This window comes from Aptenodytes patagonicus, chromosome 4, assembly GCF_965638725.1.
Source record: "Aptenodytes patagonicus chromosome 4, bAptPat1.pri.cur, whole genome shotgun sequence".
In the NCBI taxonomy this organism is placed as follows: Eukaryota; Metazoa; Chordata; class Aves; order Sphenisciformes; family Spheniscidae; genus Aptenodytes; species Aptenodytes patagonicus.
This window is the reverse complement of record NC_134952.1, coordinates 42,973,974-42,998,639: the sequence shown is the minus strand read 5'-3', so window position 1 is coordinate 42,998,639 and position 24,666 is coordinate 42,973,974. Positions and strand designations below refer to the sequence as shown.

At 41.0% G+C, this 24,666-nt stretch overlaps 1 protein-coding gene across 1 annotated transcript in view; it reads left to right on the top strand.

The window, feature by feature from the left end:
• Nucleotides 1–2,199: 2,199 nt before the first annotated feature.
• The window catches only part of GALNTL6 (polypeptide N-acetylgalactosaminyltransferase like 6), a 507,998-nt gene continuing 485,531 nt past the window's right edge, over nucleotides 2,200–24,666 (top strand). The window contains exon 1 of the mRNA XM_076336517.1: nucleotides 2,200–2,450. Coding sequence (XP_076192632.1) covers nucleotides 2,322–2,450 — 129 coding nt within the window. The 5' untranslated portion in view covers nucleotides 2,200–2,321. The remainder of the gene's footprint in view (nucleotides 2,451–24,666) is intronic.

The window sequence follows — 24,666 nt, the reverse complement described above, 5'->3', positions numbered from 1 at the left end:
CCACATGGAAGCATGGAAAAAGAGTATACACGGTGACACATGCACAATTATCCTTCTTGTCTTGTAAACACTTATTAAGGTCCCAAGGAGCATATTACGTCCAGCTTTGGACATTGCACTTCAAGAAAGATACAAATCCGTTGAAGACAGTCCTGATGAAAGCAGTAAGAGACATCAGCTGTTGAAATATCCTGGAGTGCCTATGGAACAGTATCTGGAAGTGGGCTTTAACTGTGTAGAGACTGAGGAAAATACTCTGCTTGCTGTCTCTTTGGTGGCTAATGTAGTACTCTGAAATCACAGCAAGGAAGATTCAGGTTAAACGTTAAGGAAAAGTTTGTAACTGCAAGTCAGAACAGATTGCCTGAGGAGGCTGTAGTGGTGCTATCGCTGGAGGACTTCAGAATCGGTTAGACAAACACTTGTCAAGAATGACATAGATGGAGCTGATCGTGCCTTGGGGCAGAGCCATGGAGGAGCTGACCTCACAAGGTCCCTTCCAGTCCTACTTTTATGGGAAGAGCATTATGCTGTTTCCTCCCACCCCACCTTCAGCATTCAGAGTTCTTCTGTTCCTCCCACAAGCTTTCCTTTATCTCCAGCTACTCTCCTAAAAATAACCTTTAACTGCTTCTTTTACTATTTTATGCATGTGCAGGAAATGGTTTCTGCACAAGACGGTTCTGTGGATGGACAAGATCGATCTCACCTATGAAAAAGGACAGGACTACTCACCATTTGTAGAGATGCACTTTGGTTACAGAAAGAGGGTTCTCATTGCAGAATTTAGACCTAGACATTCAGAAATATTTTAGCCACCAATAGAAACATGGAGTGATAGCTTTTTATATGCAGGGCAGAAAAAAAGGAAGTTAGGTATACCTTTATTTTTCCATATTCATTCTAGACACGTTAACGTTACAAGCCTGGTACACATTTTCCCACTGTTTGATGTGATGAGGCTGAAAGGGCACTAGGTCCTAGTAAGCTTAACCTAAGTATCCTCCTGTTTTGCCGAGCGGAGTTAGTTTGAGAAGAAAGGATAATTGCGCTACGTAGTCAGAGCGAGCAGCTGAACTCAGACCAGAAGCCCAAGGGGGTCTGGTGCAACAAGCAGGGTAGAGCCGACAACCGGAGCGACGTCGCTTTGAACATCTCCTTCCCTCGGTGCCGCTCCCGAAGCGGGGGATGACCTCGGCCCCCGCGGTGCGGGGAAGGCAGGGGCTGCTTGGGCTGACGGCCGGGCGGGCGCGGGAAAGGCGGCGCTGCGGGGGGAGCCCCCGGCAGGTGAGCGCCTCGGCACTGCCTGGCGCAGCGGGCCGGGCCCCCGGACAGGGAGCCGCCCGCGGGCTCTCAGCGCGGTTCCCCCCGCGTTTCACGTAGCGCCGTGGAGGACGGACCGGAACGGGAATTGCAAGCCCCGTCCCCGGTGCGCGGCGGCGGCACCAGCAGCAGCGGCGCCGCCCGGCTCCGGCCCGCGGTCCCCCCGCCGGGGGCCGCCCCCGCGGGGCTGCGCTCGCTGCCTCGCCCGCCGGCGCGGAAAGGCGCGGAGCCGGCGAATGGCACACATGGGGCGTCCGGGATGAGGGGGCGCGGCGGGACGGGCCCGGCGCTGCCCGCCCCCCGGCCCGGCCGGCGCACGTGGTGGCGGTGGGCGCGGGGGCCGCCCTCTCCTTGCCCGCCCCCCCGGCGCGGAGGGGCGCGCTGTGCCGCGGCGCCGGCCCCTGCGCTCCTCTCCTTTTTTTTTTTTTTTTTTTTTTATTTAAGCCCTTGCTTAGCAAATTACGCGTGATGAGCTCATGATGCCGCGCCCCCGCGCCCCGGGCCCGGGCAGGCAGGGGGCCGTGAGGCGGGCGGGCGCGGCGAGTCGCGGGGGCTCCGCGCAGCGCTAGCGCTGCCGCGGCGCCCCGGAGCCGGGAGGAGGGGGCGCTCTCCCGGGCCAACGCCGTTTTCTGGACTCGGGTGGGGGGGGGTTTACCTCTTTTTTTAAAATTTTTTTTATTTGTGTGTCGTCCCCCCCCCCCCCGGCTGTGCGTTGAGCCGTTTTCCCCTCCGTGCGCAGGTGGATCTATGAGCTCCCCCGGGAGCGCGCAGCGCCGCGCCGGGGCGGGGGGAGCGACCGCCAGCTCCGGCCCCGCCGCCGCCGCGGGGGGCGGCCCCGCCCGGGCACGGGGTGGGCGGTCGTGAGGCGGGCGGTCGGGCGAAGTTTCTCCGCGGCGCCGGGCCCCTCCGAGGGACAGCGGGGAGGGAAGGACCTGGCCCCGCGGTGCTGGGGTAGCTGGTGCTGCCGCCGCCGTCACCAGAGCAGCCCGGCTTTGGCCATGAAGAGGAAACAGAAGAGGTTTCTGCAAATGACGCTGCTCTTCACCGCGGCTCTGATTTTCCTGCCCGACATCGGCCTCTGGTCTCTCTACAAGGAAAAGCACCTGGTGAAGCCCGCCGAGCCGCAGGTAGGTGCGAAGCCGCCCGGGAGCGCTGCCCCGCGCCGCTCCGCGGTTCCCCGCTGCGCCGGGCGGGCGGCGGGCTGGCGCCTCGCGGGGCGCGGCCCCGGCGCTCGCCCCTCCGGGGCTGCCTGGGGGCCGGCGCCGGCGGAGGGGTCCGGGGCGCCGGCGGAGGGGTCCAGGGCGCGGCGGCCGCCGGTGCGGTGCGGAGCGGAGCGGGGAGCGGCAGCACATGTGCTTGTGCTACCTCCGCGCTGGAGAGAGAAAGTTGTGGGCGAACGAATGAGCCTGCCGGGTTGGGTTTCCCCGGGAAGGGCAGGGGTGACCAGTCAGGGAAGCTGGCTGTGAAATTAGGAGGACGTGGGATTTTGCATGCTTCGTTGGTCAGCCAAGGGTGATGCTGGTCTCTAATTTTCATTACGAGAAGTGGAGTTTTTACGGCAACTTTTATTTGTCTGTCTATCTGTAATACTTGAACTGACGTGTGGCTGTATGTCCGCTAAAATTGCTCGGGATCCAGCTAGGTAACTAACCGCCTAGATTTTTTGTTTCCTCTTCCTTTCTGTTGGAAACTCGAAAAGTGACTGACAGTCTCTTTCTCTTTTGAATGTTACTAATGTGACCTGATACATCTACGCTGTGTGTAGCTGCTTGTCAGACTGATGTCACAACGAACTTTTAAATATTTCCAGTTTACAGTCTCCTCAATCACCCTTATTAATAACAGCAGTTGACATAAGCTATTTTTTTCTGAAGTTGTTCTTCAGCTCGCTGGGTTTATGTATGGCTCATAAATCACAGTATGACCTGCATTAAGTGAAGTTTAGTTTTAGGGAGTTGTTGTAATGCAGTGCTTTTAAAAGCCTGCCTGTAATTTACCAAAGCTTATATTTGTTCTGTTCAACAGTGCTATGCTCCTACACTCTAATTGTCAGTGTAATTTAAATATAAATATTTCATAGATCATTAGTAAGAAATTATGGGATTGTTTGATCTTTTAGCTTGTTTACCGCTTGCGTAGCCTTCATGTTAGAGTGTATTAGACAGCTTCATGTATCGTTTTAGTGTATTAGTAGTCTTAATTTCAAGGGTCATCACCCATGTATATAATGCACTTTCCACATACTAAACGTATTTGAGTCAACAGCTTCAATTGAACAATAACATATTTGATTCTTTGTTAATATAGCTATCCATTACAGAAGTTAATCCTCCAAAGTATCGTAACTTTGGGTAATGAAATATGCTGAATGGAAGATACTTTATTACTACAGGAGGAAGTTAGGGGTAGCTTCTAATTTGAAACTTACTTTATCTTTCCAAGGGTTTTAAAATGTAGTAGGTGTCAGGTGCTAGATTTTAGTTGGAAGTAATTTCTGCTGAAAGAAAATCATACATGATCGTAAGTGTCTGTCATTTGTGATTTAGGAAAGCTACAGTGTTCAGTGCAAATAATGATTTCCATGTTTGTTGCATGGCTGTTTAAAAGACACGTGCCTTGACATAAGATGAAATTTCTGATGTTCAGGACTGCACCCTAAGTAGGGCATGACTGGATAGCACTCAAAGGGAAATAACTTTTTAAAAAAAAAAAAAAGTTCTGGATAAAATGGTGGAAGAAAACCTTGGCGATCAGCAGCTGAGCATACATGAACGGCTAGTGAGACTTGCTAATGAGACCCCAGCAAACTTTAAATCCTAGGTTTTCTGAAAGGGGCTTTTTACTAGCTTCCTTTCCCCCCCCCCCCCCCCCTTTTTTTTTTCTTTTCTCCCCACCCAAATACTAATTGAGTAGTAATGGGACTGTTTAATGGGAAAACAATAAAAATGAGCAATGAAACTTTGAACCTTACAGCTGACTCCAATGTAATTCCACTATCACTGTCAGAATGAAAGTCATGTTGGCAATGTCATTACTCAGTGAGGATAGCAGGTTGAAGTAGAGGTGAGTAATGCAATTACGGTACTTTTGATGTGCACGTTATAACCCAAAATGCATACAAGGAACAAGGGTTGAAATACAAATTTTGAGTTCAACTCTTTTAAATATACAGGAAGTTGTAAGAAGATGGTCAGTGTATTTCTTTGAGACTACACTAGAAATGAGGTCATATTATAAAAGACTACATTAGAATAGTGAAATAGTATAATAGTAGAACTATAACTCTTTTTCCCCTGTTAAGTTAGTAGGAGATGCAAGAATTTCAACACACAATGCAGTCATTCTTTGCCCTTGAGGTGTTCAATTACTCAATACTTAGTGTGACTTAACACAAGTTTAAAGGTCAGTCCTACTGAAACCGCAGCAGACTTTTCTTATATATTCTAAAGGTGTGTTAGGTTACATAGGTATGTATGTAGAGTCAGCACATGAGACAGTGATGTACAGTCAGGCTGCTATGGTATGTCCTGACCATGGAAGAGGAACAGAGCTGTCAATGACTTAGCCATAGGCTGAACTGGTTTTGCCCTCATGGGTAAAATGTGTGTCTAGTGGTATTCTGACCTTGGCAGTAATGCTTATAAACATGCCATCTTGTTTTAATAGCAATTAAATTAATGTTACTGATCTTCAGGGTCTTTCTGAGGAGATGGCATGGTGAAATCCTGATTTTCTGACTAGCTGAAAATTAAACTTCCAATGCATTGCTAAAGCAGACATCCCCAAACTTCCCTGTGGATGAGGACTCTGTCAGCCTCTCCCACCACCTAAGCTGCTTGCCACAGCACCGGAGCGAAGGAGGGATAACAGGCTGATGGAGGAGGCATTGATATCCTGACAGCAATAAGCAGAGAAGCTGTTCAAAAGCAGTCCACAATGCAAAAATTTTCTATCAATGTGTAGAACAGTGTCCCCCGGGGACTGTGTCATTCCCAGTACCTAGAAGAGGGCACTTGTGCTCGTTAGTGCTACCTAGAAATTCTAATGTGACAAAATAAGTTGACTTTTTTATTCTTTAAAATAGTGCTGCAATAAATTACATGAGTATTTTTTTTGTCATTGTGCAACTTCTGTTTCTGAGCAGAGAAGCTCTTCTTTTCTTCTTTAGGAAAGATTAAAAGATGAGAAAATGGTATTGACAACCCTGATTTCAGACAGTGTTAATGATTTTGATCACTGTACATTAATTCTATAAGCATTATTATCCTCTAAGTATTTTCATACAAACTTACTTTTTTTTTAACCTATCATATTTTCCTAAGGTTTTCACTTGTGAACTTGATAGACTTGGTCTTTATATTTTGATAATTTTTATTTACTTCTGGTTTATCACAAGTGGAACTTCCATGAGTTACATGGAGCAACAAGCTCTCCATAAAAATATAGTTTGACAATAAAGCGGTACATGTGAGTAAAAAAGTATAATCAATTTCTGGTTTAATTCTTTTTAAGTCAGTCTTCCTTGCTGTACTATGGGAATAAGGGAAATTGAATAGGGTATTTTTATTGCCTTTTTAAAAAAGTCTTATAAATTCCTTAACACATTATGGTGTCCTTCAGTTTTGATTACAGTTTTTACAGTTGGTTTAACTTTGTCTTTTTTGGGGGTGGTGGGGGTTTTTTTTTTGGTCACTGAAGTATTATGTATGTGATATAAGTATCCTGTCTGATCTTTCTTTTCACAAAATACCAAGGCCAGGGTGTTTGGATACTAAGTTATGCTGATAAAACTTTTAATTTCAGTTTTGTTTTCTGTAGAGGAAAAGCAACAATGCAGTACAACCAGTAGGATGTAATCCTAGTCCAAACCTGGTTATCTGATGCTATCTAAAGTTAGTGCTACTTATTTGGCTACAGTAAGGCTTTATCCTTGTCTGTTTATATACTTTCGATATATGAAAAATAACTTAATGTAAAAGAACCAAATTTCCTGCAGCAGCTTTCCAGTGTCCATAATATAGGTATTTGGTGAAGAGTGTTGTGAGAGATGTTTCTTTCTGTTTTTATGGGATGCCAGTGTGGTTGGCTGAAAGGAGGGCAGTCTAGTGAAGTAACCCCTAATGCATTTCAACTTCATTTGGTACTTTTTTCATTCAGTTGTCATCTCCCTGCTTCCCGGTGTCAAATCTCCTCACTTAAAATTGGACTGAACAGCAGCATCTCTTAGTCACAGATGCTCTGTAATACTTATTCGTAGGTGTATTACTGAAATGCTTTATGATGGGTAAAGTAAGGAAAGAAGGTAGATTTCTGGCTTCGTTTCACTTATGCTTTGGCATGCCCCCCCATGACAGTGGGGCACACTACTTTAACCTCCAGATTTAGGCACTTCTGAGGGAGGAGCTCTCAATGGTGTTGGCCCTTTTTATTTTGGTGCATGCACAGTGCCCAGAGCAAAGATGAAAATACAGCCGTGCTGTCAGGGGAAAGTGTTGTTCCACGGGATAGAGTCACGCTCTTCCCTTGTCCTGTGAATTCTGTATTTCTGTCTGGTTAGCCCCATGATTAGGTCTTTCTTTTGGGATATGTGAGGTACAGATTTCAATGAACTCCTCAGGATAAGGAGAACTTAGTTCTTATGAATCCTGGGCCTGTATTGTAGTTGGCAAACAGGCATGAAATCCATCTTCCAAGCCTGGTGGCTGTGAAAGTACTAACTTTGGCTTCTGAATCCAGGAAGCGGTGGATTCTGGATCAGGACACTGTCAGTTACTTATCTATTTAGTTCTGCTGTCTCAGTTACTTACCTTTGCTTTCACCAAAAACTTGTGAGGTGGGAGAGTTTTGTTTCTCTCTAACAGAGGATTAAATAAAGTATAGAGTGACAAACAGGCCCAGGTCTACAAAAGTAGCTGCTTGACTATTGCTGAGATTAATTTGTACTATTTTGGGAGAGCGCATGGCCGACCGTAAATACTGATAAAATGAAGCCTCACTTTCTGTGCTCAGTTTCTCAGTTTCTATGCATGTGCTGTTCCGAGCAAGTCCTCATTTTTCTCCTCAGAGCAGCAGCTGGGACCTGGTGTGTTCACAATCCTCTTTTATTCTACAGCCCTGTTCATTGCTTTGCCAGTGTGTCAGCTCCAAGAGCCTCTATACATGGCGTGGCAAAACAGAGCTTGGCGTCTTAAAATGCAGTGCACTGGCAACCTGCATTTGCCATTTAAGTGTTTAACAGTCATACAGTTAACACTTCTGTAATTCACTTGTTTATCTGAATTGTTCACATATAATTTTGTTCCCCTGTATATATTGGAGCCTACTGAGGAAAATATCATTTGAGGTCTAAAAACTTTGTTACTTTTAAGACACAATATTATTTTTGGCAATTAACAGTATGTTTCTGTTGTATTCAGTATACCAGAGGGAGCCCTCCTGTGGTTAATTTAATACCTATCAATTTTCAGGAATGTTACTAAACAGAGTATATCTTACAGGAGAAAATGGACTGGCTTCTATATTTAGTTTTCTTTCCATTTGACTCGGCGTTTGTAATGCATTTCAGCTAATATTATTGTGTGTAGTTACCTTTCTTTTTTTAAGCAGTCATTTCAGATTAATCCAAAACAAAACACAAGGTCAAAAACCTCTGTGCATGCCAACATTTGGACTTGTAGAAAGACCACTGCAATGAGGGGGACTCCATGGCCTTATCGAAGCAGTGGGATGCAAGATTGCTCACTGATTAGGGGGGCATACCCAAGCTGTGTTTTGTCCCGTCACTGGGACATGATGCTCACTTCTTTCCTAAACTTCCTCATCTCTCTGTGCAGGGATTGCAGCTCTTGTGTTTGGGTCTGGGGAACTGCAGCGGTACCGTAGGTGCATCCCGGTTGGGAGCCAGACTGCACTGTGCCACTGCGGGTGCCGCTCAGTGGAGATGCAACCATGTGTGTAGGCAGGTGTCTGTTCATGTATAGAAGAAAGAACAATTCAGCTTTTCTTTTCTTTTTTTTTTTTAATGCTCAGACAGGTAACTTATGGTCTTTGTCTAGCGATACGCTGATGCACACATTCATAGCAATTGACGTCACCAAAACTGAGTGTATGCTAACTATTTTGATGGATCGGGGCCAGGAGCAGACATGTTTGGTTACTTTCAATAAGGCTGAAAAAAATTAACTCAGAGGTTGACAAGTTAAATACAATGCAGCTCAGGAATCCCAAGCTAAAAATCCTACATCTATTGTAAATGTTCCTCACTGTCAAGAGACCAAATTGTGCTGACTGAAAGAAATAGCAGTCCCAGTTTTTTAATGTTTCTTTAAAATGTGAAAAGGCTTTATTAGGAGATGTCAACCTGCTGAACCAACTCCTTTCTGAGAATTCCAGTGTAAACTGGTTTTTAAGGTCAAGCTCTATTGTGATTCATTGGTTTCAAACTGGTTTTGACAATTGTCACATTTGGAGGAGTTTCACTGGGTGATGGGCTTGGCTGGGTAATCATTCTCAAAATATGTCTCCAACAGAGAAATCCTTTCCCTCTTCTTTATGAAAAAACGCTATAGAGGAGACCTATTTGAGGAGGTTTGCTCAAGAGGTAAAGGAGAGCAAGAAAAGCTATTGCAGGAATTTGACAGGTTTTCATGCTTCTCTTTCAAATTCTTCACCTTCATTTCCATAATTTTCACACATCTTTCTTCATAGAGAAGATGACATCACTCCAAGTCTGTGCAAACACCTGGTGATTCAAGTCAGCTATTTAATCGCCAAACTAATAGCAATATATTAAGAGAATTGTAGGAATAAAAATGATGAGATGTATGTGCAGCTACCATAGAAACGTATAGGCTACAATATCCTGCTCTTTTCTGGATGTTTGTATTCTGCAGGGTCAGAGCTGTCATGTTCCTGTTCAGGGTAGTGTTTCACAGGGACAATGTTATCTTAAGCTGCCATTTTAAGATCTTGTGGCAGATCTTATTGAAGGAATTTCCTATCCCCTCTTTCTCCTGGTCAGATCCTGTTTATTGAAGACCTCTGCCCTCACTTTAGAAAGTAGCCACTAGCTGAAATACGAGGCTTTCATCTAGCCACGTGTGGATTTAACAGATAACTACAGCATCGCTTTCCCCCCATCACCTCCAGCTGTTGGTTACCATCCAATGCCTGAATTTTTCAGCCAAATCTCTGGTGACAGGACATAACGGCATTTGACAGATGCTTCATTGGATCATCTGAAACCACCCACACAACAGTTTACGCCTATCTGCCAGACTTTTCCCTGAAGTGGTTGAAGAATATTTGCATGTCTTCTTCAGAGCCATGTGAGCCGTAACCCCCGTGAGAGCTGCAGCAATGAGGAGTTTGGAGATTGGTGACATCTGGCAGTGCTGTGAATGTGCAGTGCCCTGAAACTTCTGCCAGGTTTATGCCAGCTAAGAGTTACCATGTCCAGTGCAGTTTCCTACACTTTGCCAGTTATTGGGTTTTTTTAATGCCAAATTTACAGTGTAAATTGGACATAGTAGACTAGAAAATCTGGCCCATACAACTTAAATGTTTCATCGATCAGCAATAAGCCACGGATTCTGTGCTTAAGATACAATGGCAATTTAACAGTTTAGTTCCGTGCTGTACAGCGGTACAGGATGCAATACAGCGGTACAGGATGCAACACTGCTGAGAGATTTAGCTAGGCAGAGTAATTATCTGAACTAGAATTTGGTCAGGCCACCAGTGTTAATACAGGGTGATTTAGGAATTGAATTGCTCACTGAAGTGTGTTAAGTGTAGATTTATCAGACTAACTTAAGGTGCTCATTTGCTTAAAGAAGCATAATTTTTCATACTTGTACTTAAAATAGAATAAGGGATGAGTTTGTTTAGAAAATTTTAGCCTGTTTACTTATTGTTGCTCTCTGAAAATAGTTTTCTATAAATTAAGTACTAGGAGAATGCAAACAATGTTTAGGACAAGCAAGAACATTTTATAGGCAGCCTGTGACAAGTTCTGTCTATAGGTGAAGATGGGGAAGAGCAAGGGCTCCCTGTGTCTCTGTTCAGAGCCAATGTCTGGGAAATACAGGCCCTGCACATGTATTCCTGCAATGTTAACAGCTTCTGTAGTGTGAGATAAGCATTTTATCCCATGTGTTTTTTCCTCACTGTGATTAAAATCTCCCAATTTTGCATTAGATAATTGTCTGTCACAGGCAGTTTGTCTTTCTGTTTTGGCATCTCCAATCCCTGGGCTAAAAGTTGTGCTTGTAATGTAACATTTGGGTAATGCTGCTGAAGCTTTACATGGTTGTGTTGGAGAAGGCAAGGTCGAACAAGTGCACATGTACTTGGAAGGTTTGAGATGTTCCCACCCACAAGAGTTAGCTCCAACAGATATTGGCAACTGAAATCTCTTCTGCGCAGATTAACTATACCCTTGGCAAAATTTTGCCAGTCCCTGGCAAAGCCTGCACAGATGCAGCAGTAGTTAGCCAGAGAAGTTAACTTGAGAAGAGACTGTAAATTGTACCAAATCCTGTGCTGAACCAGTATCCTTCAGTGGTTCACCAGCTCTGAATCATCTGTCTTTCACAGAATGTACTACGTGGTTTAATGCAATAGTTCACTTTTTTATATATAATTTTTTTTCATATAAGAGGCAAAATACCTACTGTGCCCTTTCAATGGGGAAAGCCCTCTTATTTTACACATAGTAGCACACCTCTGTCTCTTTCTCTCCTTTTTTTGTTGTTTGGGTGTTTTTTTTTGGGGGGGGGGGGCAGAACATGTTTCAGCTTCTTTAATGTTTTTGATATCTCATTTGATTGCTGGGTAAATTAGTATATTGAATTGCTTGAATCTTGGAAATTTTTGATTGCTTTTTCTACAGAGTGGTAGTTTCACATTAGCATGGGGAATGCATGAAAAAGGCACATTAATGCCATCCTACAAGAAATACATTGCTATTTTTTCAGGCTCTGATAAATGACTACATTTTAAGTTGCATTTGATATGGATACAAAATGAATGACAGGCTTGAACGGATGTTGTTTTTCCAGAATTGCTCAACATAAACTAAAGTGACAGTCAAATTGCTGATCAAATTTTGCAATTATAACACCAGTATAAAAATGTAAATCCAGAACTTTTATGACATTAAGTAATGAATTCTCCACTAAAGTTACAAAATTGTTAGAGACACAGCATACATGGACATAAAAAGTACTTGGAATGGCTGTAAAAATTAGTGGAAAACTCAAAAACTACATGCAAAATATTCCTGCAGTATATTTAACCTGTGTTTCACATCAGATTAAATCTTTTTCAGCATAAGGGCATTCTTGACATAATTCCCAATGATGGTGAAGCAGTGGGAATTTCTCCATGTATATGGAGACACTCCTTCTAATGATGGTCAGATTTTATTCTGATCTATGTTACTTCTTGATCTATATAGCGGTCGGAGAGGAGTGGTTTTATCTCTCTATTTTCCTTAAAGTAATCCATTTAAAAGATACACGCCCAATGAAAGCACAGCCAGAACATGTATATTAGCCTATGCTTTGCTAATGTGAAAATGAAATTGCGTTCACCTCCACCAACTGCCTATATATACTAAGGGAATTTGAAAACAAAATTGAAAGCTAGCATCTTGAGCACTGCAGACAGACATGCAATGTGTGCAGGAAGGGCTACAGAGGAGGGCAGGGAACTTCTGGAGCTCCTTCAGGGAAAGCAGCAAAGCTGCAGAGGGGTGGGAAATAAATCAGACTGGAAACACAGTCCACTACCTTACGTGATCTTTCCCCATCTTCCCTGTCTCCTTGCTTCACAAGGAGAGGATGCACCAAGAGCAGTACAGATGCCAAGACGTTTTTTAAGCCATCCATACACAAAGCATAGAGAGAAACTGCTTGACAAAGAGTTGTTATTAATGTGAGACTTACTTTTTATAAAACTGAGGTGGTATCTCAGCAAACTACTCAGAAATTCCAAGTGCTGCAGTTCATATGCTGACCCCACACAGAGTAATAGTGCAGTCACTGAAGATAAAGGTGTTTTCATTGAAGCAGCTTCAATATGAACAAGTGAGAGAGAAATTTTTCTTCAAATGCTCAAGACGCACAACAGATGTCTCCTTCAGAAGCAATGAAGAAAAATTGTGGTTTATACTGGGAGAAGGGAAATGGAGATGGCATCATGCTAAGCAGCAACCTGCTTCTGCGTCTGTAATGGATGTGCATGACAAATGAACACAGGAGATCAAGCCCAGGACATGGGTATTTACTGCCTGTGCACGTTGTAACCCCTTCAGACAGAGGTCTTGGAAAAACTTGCCTTTTTCTTGTGTTGTAGTAATGTTTGTTCTGTGATTTATGAGAGTAAAATCCTACTGAATTGAGTTTAAAACTAGAATTCAGTGAATTGAGACTCTTCAATGCATTTTAAAGAAATTGTTAGTAGACTAGATTCTTCAGAAATGGTTATTAGTGTGGGCTTTGAGTTTTTATTTTTATATATACACACACACATATACGTACCCGCATGTGTATGTTTGTTTATGGGCAGGAGGAGGTGAGGAGACCATCTTTGCTTCCTACAGGGAGAGGGAGTTTACTTTTCTTAATGTAATATGCCCTAACAATCTTACGAGGAATGGAACAATTTTGTGAAAGACATCATGCAAATACATGGGAAAGTGTATGTTTATGAGTATAAATTCAGTACAATCTACAGTGTCTTTGGCATTTTCTAGGTGTGTTTTTTTTTTAATAAATGTGGATTTTTGGTTTGTTTTTGTCTCCCCTCCCTCTTTATGCACAGACTGTATGTGGGCTGGCTTTATGTTCAGTTTTTGAACACTGTAACTTTAGATGATCTACTGAACTTTGTTTACCTCTCTACTTCTAAGTCTTGAAATATGTAGGCAATAAAGATGTTGGCTTGTTTCATTTATGCCCTTGATTCTTTCCAATCTTTCCTGTTAGTCGTTTCTACTCTTCAGACAGTGGACTCTCATATACATTTCTTTAGGAGACCATACACAAGTTAGTTCAAAAAATATTTTTGCCCAAGGCTGCTGTTTTTACAATATACTTTGCTAACCTGCTTTTCTCCTGACACATGTGATCTAAAATAATCAAACGACTGAGCTCTTCCATTTAGTAACCTTCTTCATATTGCAGATTAACCTCTGATTTACTGATCTGGTTGTTAGAGAGACCAGCTATTCTCTTTTAATGATAATGGAGAGTGAGAAGCTGCCAGAGTGTTAGGCTGGAAGTGACAGGAAGGAAACATGAAAGAAAGGAAAATGTACAGCCAGGAGAAGAATAAGGAAAATATATCCCATCAAATATATTTCTGGAACTTCTAAGTCATGCTGCTATCATGTTTCCTATGGTTTCTCTTTCATGTTGCTCTAATCTGCATCTCTGGCATATATCGTTATCATATTATTTTTTTTAAATGCATGCTAACTGCAACCTATTCTGATTTATTATAGCATATTAGTAAAGCTGCTTTGGAATACCCTGGATTAATGATGCATTTTAAACTGTTTTAAAATGACCCCGGGTTAGGTCAATTATTGAAGTAGTGCCAGTGAGAAATACTCTATTTTGATCGCAGTAAGCTCTTAGTTTTATGTTAACCGCATCGTACAAACACGACCTGTGGACTTTTAATGTTGTAGTGAATTGAAAATGTGTGAATAAAGCATGCTTCATATTTTCATGTAGCAAACTGAGGCTTCTTCTCGAGAGGAGACTCTGTAAGCTTGTTTTCTTCTGTTGTACGTGTGGTCGGTCACCTTTTTGTACTAGTGCTCTGAGAAAGCAGGCTTGCCTTTTGATAGAAAGGGAAAAGTTAGTGAAGAGCAGGTGCTGCTTATGGCATGTCAGGTGTCAGTGCACTCGCCCCTTCTGTATCCTCCCAGCTTAATAGACCCGTGCTACTACACCTGTACTTGGACAAAACAGTCTTTCTCTTCCTTTGCAGCCTGAAGGTTGGAAGGACTGAGTAGTTCAGGATGTTTTGGTGTGGAAACTGTAGCTTGGTGACACTCTTTGAGCTCCTACCAAAACCAAGGGGAGATTCTCAGTGGGGCTGCCTTACTTGTCTTCCCAACACTTCGTGGTGTTTTTGATGTCCGTAGCCGGAGACAGCCTTTGCAGAGGATGTTGGAGGAACAGCAGTGCATGTGGAGAGGAGGGCCTCAGTTTCCCCATGGCACTGTGGACATGAACAGCGTTGACGCCTGGTAATGCGCTGATGCAGGACTTGGGGTGGCCTCCCTGAATCACATCTGCCGCAGCTGGGCAGAGCGTGGCATCAAGCAGTGTTTAAATGTGAAGTGATGTAGCTGTTAAGGTGGTCTGTGAGATACACCAGGCTGAAAATCATAAGAAGGAAGTGCGTTTTACCCCTGGCTTTGCAACACGAGTGGGAAATCACTGTTATTTGTGGTACAGGGTGGGAGAATTCTGTAATACAGATTACTTCCCAAAACTTTATTTCTAAAAGCAGCGTGTTTAATTCTTTCTTGTAAAATTCAGATCTCTCATTATTGCGCAGGTGACTTTGTATTTCTTTTCCCTTTTATAGCTGGAAAGCGTTACTTGCTGTGATCTGCTTTAGAATTGAGCTGGAACGAGGGCTTATCACATGTTTTTCAAAAGGCAGGGATGTGTTTTTTCACATCCCAAATATGTGTCTAATCTAGTCTGCTTTTCTGTGCAAAGATGTACTCTAGTTTCTCCCCCAGATTCTAACATTATGGGCAGCTTACGCTGCAAATTTAAAAAATAAACAAAAATCAGCTCAGTAACAAAATTTAGTAATGCAGTCTCATCTCAATAAAACTGGCATTGCCCACCCTTCAAAGACATTGGACTTCACAGGTTTGGCAGTGCTTTGGGAGCTTGAGTAACTTATTAAGTTTCACCAGTGACTTTAGGCTGTGGTTGTAGTTTTTTTTTGTTAAATTCCTCTGGAAGAGGAACTGAAAACTGGCTCCAATCATGGCCCGAAAATGCACCTACACAGAACTTGTAGGAATTTGCTAAAAATAAACACAATATGCATCTCCCCAGAACAATGTTTTCAACTAATTTAGAGGTCTATTAACTATCTAAGAGGGATAAAAACCGTGTTTAAAATTAAGACTCCTACCTTGTGTAGGAGAACAGTGATTTGGCAGTGACAGATGCTCAAGAGATCAGCAGAGATCTTGAACATCAAGCCATTTAAGAGGAGAAACAAAATGTAAAACAAGATCAGAAAGATTCATTCCAGTTGTCTCAGAAGAATTGTGGGAAGGAAAATAAAAACCTTTTCATGTTTTGGGGGTTGTTATTACTCTGAAGTACTTCCAAGGTGCTTGAAAACGAAGATCATCTATGCCTAGGAAATGGGTATAAACAAATGATCAGTGGGATCAATAGCCAGTGTTTGGAAGATTCATTATAATGGGCAGAGTTTATATAATGGAAGAGAGAGAAAATAAAAAATGGGAAATTTGGATAGGATACAGGCAGAATTTTACTGCTATAGCTAAATATCTCTCCACATAATCTTCTGTCTTCCTTTGTCTAACCCTCTGAAGTAAAATATGGAAAAATATAAAATAATGTATATGGGGAAGTAAATAATCCTAGTTTTACATATACAGTAATAACTTTTGACATAGTAATTGCTACTCAGGAAGGAGCTCTTAATGCTTATATTAGTTTTATGAAAATGTTAGCTTTCATTTCAAAGAGGATAACATTGTTATGACTACTGTGTAAATTCATTGTGTACCCTCAAATACTGTATGCGATTCTTGTGCAACCATAATCATCACAGATGGGGTGGAAAAGATACTTATCAAGGGTGACTGGATTAAGTAAAGGCTTCATTGTTGAGTGACTGATGAGAGGACTGAGAATACGATAGAGGTATCTGAGAAGAGAGTAACATGGAAAAGATATGCAAGGATCCCTTTATTCACTCTCTCTTTCAATAGAAATAATAGCATCAAATTAAATATTGTACCAGGCTTAAAACAAATGACAGGTACAGGTCTTCGTACAATAGGTTATTAAGCTGTGGAGCTTTCTGAACCAGGGATTGTGGATATTAAAAGCTTTCATGGCTTCAAGAAACAATTGAATACATTCATGGAAGAAAAATCCATTAGGGCTAGAGACAGCTTGCAAAGTCCTTGAACCACTACTTGCTGGAGGCTGGAAGGGTATTGTAGGGAATTGAAGTTGTTTGCTATGTATTTATATCTATCTTTAGGATTTGCTGTTGATCACTGTCAGAAGCAGATAGTTGGCTAGATGGACCTTTTTGTATGACTTTTATAAAAGTCATTCTTAAACTAATAATGTGTAAGTTAAAGTCATCCATAGTAGCTGCTGATAGGAAATCAAGTTGTGGAACAGAAGGAGACTTTGAATGAGTTACTGGATGCTGGAGAGTGTTCTGGTAAGCCAGAAAGAATAATAAATGCCAGACAGGTTCAGTGTTGCAGCTCCACAGTGAATTTGAGGTGTGGCACACCGAGCAAGCATGCACCTTAGACTAAGTGTAACTGTAACAATATACATTTTCCTACAATAAATGCATGTCTTGGTGCATGAGTTAATATTTGAGGGAGACGAAAGACACAATTTCAAGATTCTAAACTTTAATTGATACTTATAGGGGCACTGATCCCCATCATCTCCATCCTCTGTTAGGTGCTAGCAATAGGATCCCAGAGTCTTTGCTTTTAATTTTTATGCAACATTTTCTCTTTTTCTCTCTCCTAAATGGTGTTAAATTTTTCCTCCTCAGGATAAAACAGGGACATGTTGAATATGGTAGAGTGTCGTAAGGGACATCTTAAGTGTGAGATTGTGGTATTGTGTCAGTATATGTAGAACAGCTTGGGGGGGGGTTGTGCTTTTCGTTTCAGGTTTTGGTTTTTTTAATACTGAAGGGAAATATTTGCCTACGTTGATACGTTGCATATAAAGAGGAGATTATGGCCTTAAAATATTTAAATTACTGTGTGGAATATCACAGAGCTGTACATTCATTCCTCTGTAACTTGAACTCTTGAGTACGTATAGATATGAATGTGATGTTTTGCTATTTCCAAATGGTTCCCATTTTCCTGGTATTGAACTTTGTTTGATATCAAGGCTGTATTTTGGATTTCAATATGAATAGAATCTATCACAGGAATGTGTATCTTAACCAGCTAAGAATAAAGAAGAAATCTTTTCTTTCCCTCCTGCCTCAGTAGAGGTTACTTACAGGAAACCTTATTCATTAGAATTCTATAGGCTGAGCTGGTGAGGGATTTGCCAGGTGCTTACCAGAACACCACTTAAGAGTTCGCTGACAGTAACTGGTGAAGATAAAAGCTCATCTCTCTTTCTCCCCCCCCCCCCCCCCCTTTTTTTTTTTTTAAGTGAATAGCATAATGTGAAGTTGCTAATGCAAAGCAGTACATCTAAGGTGGAAAAGATGTTTTTAAAGAACTCTCCTGGAATTTAGTTTTAGAATCATGGAATGGGTTGGGCTGTAAGGGACCTTAAAGATCATCTAGTCCAACCCCCCTGCCATGGGCAGGGACAGCTTTCACTAGATTAGATTGCTCAATGCCCTGTCCAACCTGACCTTGAACACTTCCAATGATGGGGCATCCACAGCTTCTCTGGGCAACTTGTTCCAGTGTCTCAATACCCTCATCATAAAAACATTTCTTCCTTATGTCCGATCTAAATCTACCCTCTTTCAGTTTAAAACTGTTGCCCCTTGTCCTGGCACTACAGGCCTTGGTAAAAAGTCTCTCTCCATCTTTCTTATAAGCCCCCTTTGTATATTGAAAGGCCGCAATAAGGTCTCCCTGGATTAATGCATGCTTATTTGCTAAAACCTGCTCCTGCACTGCACTTTTACATATGATGTAGAAATTTGTTTTTATTTCTCTCCTTCCTAAATACATGCCTGCTATATAGTCCTAGCTTGTATATACAAGTTGTAGTGTGATACTATCAACTATACTGTTGACCAGGTGTCAGGGCTTGAATTTTAGAATTACACAAGTGCTTCCAGAGTATTTCATGGCAAAACAACAGGATGTTCAAAAAAATAGTCTTCGTTGCCATCATCCTCATTAGTGGAGTAAAGCTCCCATTGCCTTCAGTGGGAACTGAGTTTTGTAATCAGTGCTGTCAGTCACCATCTGGACTGAATTTCTTTCATATCTGAATCTTACCGTAGAGTCCTTCCTTTCTGGGTTGCCATCTGTCAGGCAGTTTCTTTTGACTTGTTTCCAGCATCAACCTTTGCACCTTCTTTTATGTCCTCTTTCGTGCTCCAAGCAACCTCGCAAATCTTCATTCTCCCCGCTGTTTTCAAAATACATTTTGAAAACTGGTGTACACAATGAAGTACCCTAACAATAATAGCTATTACCAAACCCTAGGCAACATCACAGTCATCTGAAGAAAATCTGTCAGGAGGCCAAGGCTTGGAAGGCATTGACCCCAGACCCTGTTCTCATCACTACAAGTGATATTTCAAAGAAAGATATATCAAGGCTGAGGGAGAAGTTTGAACCACTGATGACTTTGAGTCTTTTCTGTGGATAAAAGAAATCAGTTAGTATGGCAGTTAACCTAATAATAGCTTACAAAAGTATCAGCTCTTATAGGTTTAAAAATAAGATCAAATAGCATTAATCTAACAGTGTAACTGTTTTTGAAAGGCTTTTACTCAGTAAAGCCATATTTATGAAGACTTAAAAAACTTGTAGTTTTGAGCTGGTGGTTGCTAATAGTCCTGCATACAGTGTTTTCACCCTGACATAGTTAATGTTAAATGCCAACGATTTATTTGGCACTTTGTAAGCAAATAGAATGAAAAGTGTGAACCCAAAACCTTCCAGTTTGAAAGAGAAGACAAAACATAAGAATGTATTAGAAATAATAAATACATAACTTTGGAAAAAAATTTTTTTTTTAAAGTAAATCCAAGATAAGCTTAAAAAGGGATGCATGTTAATGAAGTAAAGATTGGTAGTTAGCATGTGGTTTAATTACTGACTTTTAAATATAATTCAGACATGATATTCACTGTAACTCATGCATGGAGGAGATTTGTATGTATCTGAACAGCAGCCTTTCTTCCAAGTGGTTTCAGGGATGTGATTTTTTCCAAAATTTGAGTGAACTCTTGTTGGTTTATGAATTTGATTTGAACTATAAACAAGGATCATTTAGACTTTCAAAGAGATAGAAAAAGCAGTAATTTTTATAGCAGTAGGCTTTTTTAGTGTATAGATTAAAAAACCCTCAAACTCCCTCACGTTGTGACTAGATAGCCTTCAGGTAGAAACAAACCGATTACTGTGTTCATATTGTATTCATTCTCGAAGGAAAATACTATCTAGTATGCAAAGCCCTGCTTATTTCAAAGGTTACAAAATGTGGCAACAGATAATTGTGTAACAGAAAATTGAAATAGAGATTTTACAGGATCAAGGCTTGCCAATGCCTTACCATGCTATATTTGCTCACAGTTATTTTGCATAAAAATTAGTAGTAGAAGACTGTGTTGGAAAAGTATAGCTACATTGCAGAATGATTAAAAACTGACATGCAATATCTGTAGGTAATTTTGTTTGTTCAAATGTATTGAAATGAGAATAAGCAATATTCTTCCCGAGAAGCTAAGTTGGCATAAGACACGTGCCTTTTTCCAAATATCAAATCCATTTCTTGCTGAGAAAGTGGTGTGAATGACCAAGTACTGGCCTGTCCTTAGGTGACTGAGGCTCTATTCATGACTCTTCAGTCCCTCTGTGATGTCTAGCTTATCACTTTGTCTCTCTGTGATTAGCTTCCCATATTTTTAAGGTGCAACTAGGAAAACTTCCTCTGGAAGGCAGTTTTCAATTGCGGATGAAGAAAGCGATACGTAAGAACCAGATGACTAATAATTATTATGTGACTAATGTTACTGCTCAGCTTTACCTTACAATGGTTTCTTGAAGGCTCTTTGCTCTGGTAGATGCTGTAGGGAGCTGGCTACTTATGTGCCTTTTTTCCTACAATAAGATAGCTGTGATTATCTTACACCTCCAACTGCATGGTGTCATTCTTGTACTATTCCTCCTTGGGAGGAAAATGAAGACGTTTGTCTGACAGAAAAGTTAGAGAGGTTTTTCACCCAGGTTACACTTAAGTATTTTTCAGTCTTACATTAAATCTTCAAGGTTCCCCAAGCAATCAATCTGAACTATTTCTGTTATGGAAAACTGTCCATTTCCCTTATTCCCCTCTTCCTTCTAAGCAACCAAATAGATATGGAAAAAAGTATCATTTGAACTTTGCCACCAAATTTACTTGTGATGTCTTTCTGCGGAGTAGTAATAGGTGGGAGCAAGGATGAGGAGTCTGGCTGTAGTATATCAGCTTTCAGCAGCTCTGATAGTTTACCAGACTCATATTTTTCAAGGCCAAGCTTCGGCAGCTCCTAATTTGGCTTTTCTTTCTGTCTGTCTTGGAATTTTTCTGATTCAGTTCATGCACTCTGAGCTGAAATGGGGGGGGGGGGGGGGGGGAATCTAAAGTCTGAGGAACAACCACTGTCCTGTTGTCACCTAACAGCTTCCCTCTCCCAGTCAAATTCCATAGGATGGTGCCAGCCCTCACTCTAGGGGCCAGTGAGCTTGTGATGTCATAACCTATATAGAAAGATCACATATATGATTAGGTTGTCCTTCCAGGCAGTGAATTGTATACAGCTAAGATGCTGCTTGAAACCATCATAGAGCAATGCATGGGAGTTATTCATATGCACCAGAAAACTTCTTGTCGTTACAGACTGTGTTAGTGTGGGGGCTTTCACTTTACTTATTCGTGGGCACAATTCCATCATTTTTTTCGCTTTTTTCAGACCAGGCCCTGAGCTGTTATAAGTCATGAATCGGTCGTCTTCCTGCAAAAGCAGCTAATTTCAAACACCACCTATGATATGGTAATTAATTATACATGCAATTATCAGGGAATTGTAAAAAGACAAGGCATTTAATTGTGCGGGATCGTATCTAGAGCAAAAGGATTTTGCAATTAGGAAGGATGCTCTAGTGGGCCTGGTGTACTTCTGTTTCTTACTTAAGTCCTCTGATGGTACCTGGTCTGACTGAGCTTCTTCAGATAGCTTTAGCAATGTGCCTGTGTCTTAGAATTCCTCTGAAGCAGTGGTTTCCCAAGGAAAGTTCCCCACTTTTTATAAAGGGTCACTTTAAAAAATCTGGGCATTATTAGGAACTAGGTAAAAATTACTACTACTTAATTTTACTATGTAAAGTTTTTTTTTAATAAACATTGGTTAGCTTTTGTTTGTAACTATTTTGCAAAAACCTATTAGCTTTTTTGGTAACTATTTGCCTTTTTCATTTTATTTGCAATAAATAATCACAGTATATTTACAAAATATAAACTTCTGTGTTGGATAAATCTGTTTTTATATCAGTTTTCATCAGCCCCTCTCCAGCCCTGGCTAGTAAGAGGTGTTACAGAGGATGATTTTTTTTTTTTTGAGTTCCTGTGATGGATGATTATGGAATAACATGCCCAGAGGGAAAAATTATTTTTTCCTAATCCTTGTCAGTTAGTGGTTGGCATATGTCCTGTAGTCTGAAGACTTATAGCCCATACACTTTACAGCTAAGTTCATACAGTACTTCATTTTAGCTGACTTCAAATTTTGTTCATTACTGACTTCCAGCTTGGGAATATTATTATTCCTTATTGTTCTGCACTTCGACAAAATCAGTCAAGAGGCCATCATTCTAAAGGAAAGCTGTGACCAATTGCTTTAAAAATAAATTATACTTGCACTGACACAAGAGAGGAAAAACGTTCATTAAAACTCATGTTGGAGAACTCTCATCATTCTTTTTCCATTGCATTTTACATTGCCTGAGAGACTGTTATATATTATGTTTATTTTTAGAGACCATTGTTCTCTTTAAACCTGCTCTGCAACTTGAGGAAAGCAATAATGCTTTCAAACAGAACTTAAATTTACAGAAGCAAGACATTGCATGTTTCTGTTACAGTAAGGGGCTATCAAATGAAAAATCTCTTAAAAATAAGTGACTTTGGCAAGGAAGAAAAAAAAAACATAAGGAGAATCACAGACTGCTTTAGGGCACACAGATTGAAAACCTGTGCACCTTTTATCAAGAATGTAATGACATTTATAAGTGCGACCTTCAGCACCTCATGCTTATTTTAATAATTTCTTTTGAAGTGCTGAAAAAGCAAACTAGTTTCATTTAGTTTATTTTTTCCCCCAAGATTGACCTGCTCTGCTACTCAATGTCCTGCTCATGTACAGAGCTCATACAAAACTAACATGTTCTATATTCATATGATTGGAAAGGCAAAATACCCTTTCAGAGCTAAATGGTTAGAGTAAATGAATTGGAGTATGTTTCAATTCCTTTCTTAATGAATGTAATATAAACCAGTAAGAAAATGGCAAATCATTTTGGTTTTAGCATAGACCAAAGCTAAAATACAACTAGTTTCAATTAGAACATATTTAAATACACAGGAGAAGTATATGGTTTAACCAGACAAATGGTAAAACAACAAATTTCCCTATATTTTGCAAATTGGTAAGCTGATTCAGGGAAAGCCACACGTTTTGTTTGCCTTGTTTTCTTTGTCCTCCTCTACTTTAATTCCTAGTTACTTTGCAGGGACAGAATACTAGTTATTGCAGGGGCCTTCTTTCTCCTTTTAGTTACCTTGTGGGTTTATCTCATACAGTTAACATCAAATGGACTACAGGATTGTGGTTTCCAGGGAGTATGACTTCAAACCACCTTTGCAAACCCCTAATTTCAGCCCTCGAGACTGACTTTTGGTCAGGTGACCCAGACTACATCATCCTATTTACTTGTAAAACATGCCATGCTTCTCCTCTTCCCCATTAATACTAGAGCATCATGACTTGCTTTCATCTGAACTTAAGGTTTGTAGGGAAAAAGAGATTTGTGACTAAATAAAAATTCAGAAAGTAAAGCTGTCATTATATATTCTACATTCCTGAAGCAGCTAACACATTATAACAGCTGCCAAATTACCTGTAATCAGCATCCACACAATAGAAGGCACTCTGCATACTGATGAAGTTGTGATTAACACCTATTAACAACATGGAATTTGTCAATGAAAAAGTAAAGATGATTCAGTGCAATATTCGGAAAGAATTGCTATCTGTGAAGTTTCCTGACTTTGGACATAGTAATTTTAGATTGTTGTCAGAAATTTGCTAACAGTTTAAAAACATGCCTTGAAAAACTGTGTTCATAACTGCTAAGAAAAGGAAATGTGTTGCAAAATGATGCTTTAATGGAAAAAGTAGTGGGTCTGTCCTCCTGGCTCTTCCCCTCCCCCTTCTGACTATATTAAACCATAAATTATTTTTAGGCCTGTCAGGTCTCTAATTTCCTTGGAACTGTCTGTCTAGATTTTTTTTTTTTCTCTTTCTCTCTTTCCTTATTTTATTCTGCATCCAAGCTCTATAAAACTTGCTGTAGTAACCTGTGAGAGTAGAATACACTAATTACTGTAATACCACCCTTGTTAATCCCCTTGGAATAATGTAGAGAATACATGGGCTTCTCTGTAGAAGAGTTACTATAGAAGAAGCATGTCAAGAAAATGTGATTTTGCTTATGCTCTTTTTTTTTTTTTTTAATGCCCCCAAAATCTCATGAGATAAGTAGGGACACTGAATAGAGTATTCTAATTATTTCTCATGTTGAATTTCCAGTCTAGGACTTGTCTTGGGACTTCACGATACAAGTGTCAGCTTAGAAACCTGTTTATGGGTTTTAACCAGCTTGGAGCCCTAGGGTAGTGTCTTGACTCTAGTAAAGTCATAGAAATCCACCTTTGGAATTTGTGAGTTTGTACTTTGACTTGATTGACTTAAGGCTAGGTCTGAAAAGAGGCCTGGATGTTAGAAGTGCTGAGCTTTTCAATACTTAACACTTAACTGCAAAGTGTTCAGAAGCCCGTTTGACCCTGAGGATTCAGTATCTCAATCATATGCTTACTTGTGACCTGCTTAAGGACAGGGGGAATGGGCCTGCATGGAAGTAGCTGGAAAAAAATGCTGCTCAAAATGCGATTCCTTCACTGCATCCTTCTTAAGAAGCCAAGCTGAGAGATGTAGACAGCTTTCATTGATAGTGACCCTGGAGCCGTATTTCAACATCCTTTCTGTAAAGGAGATGGCAGTGGTGGTGTTTTCCTCAGCATTTTTCTCTCTGAC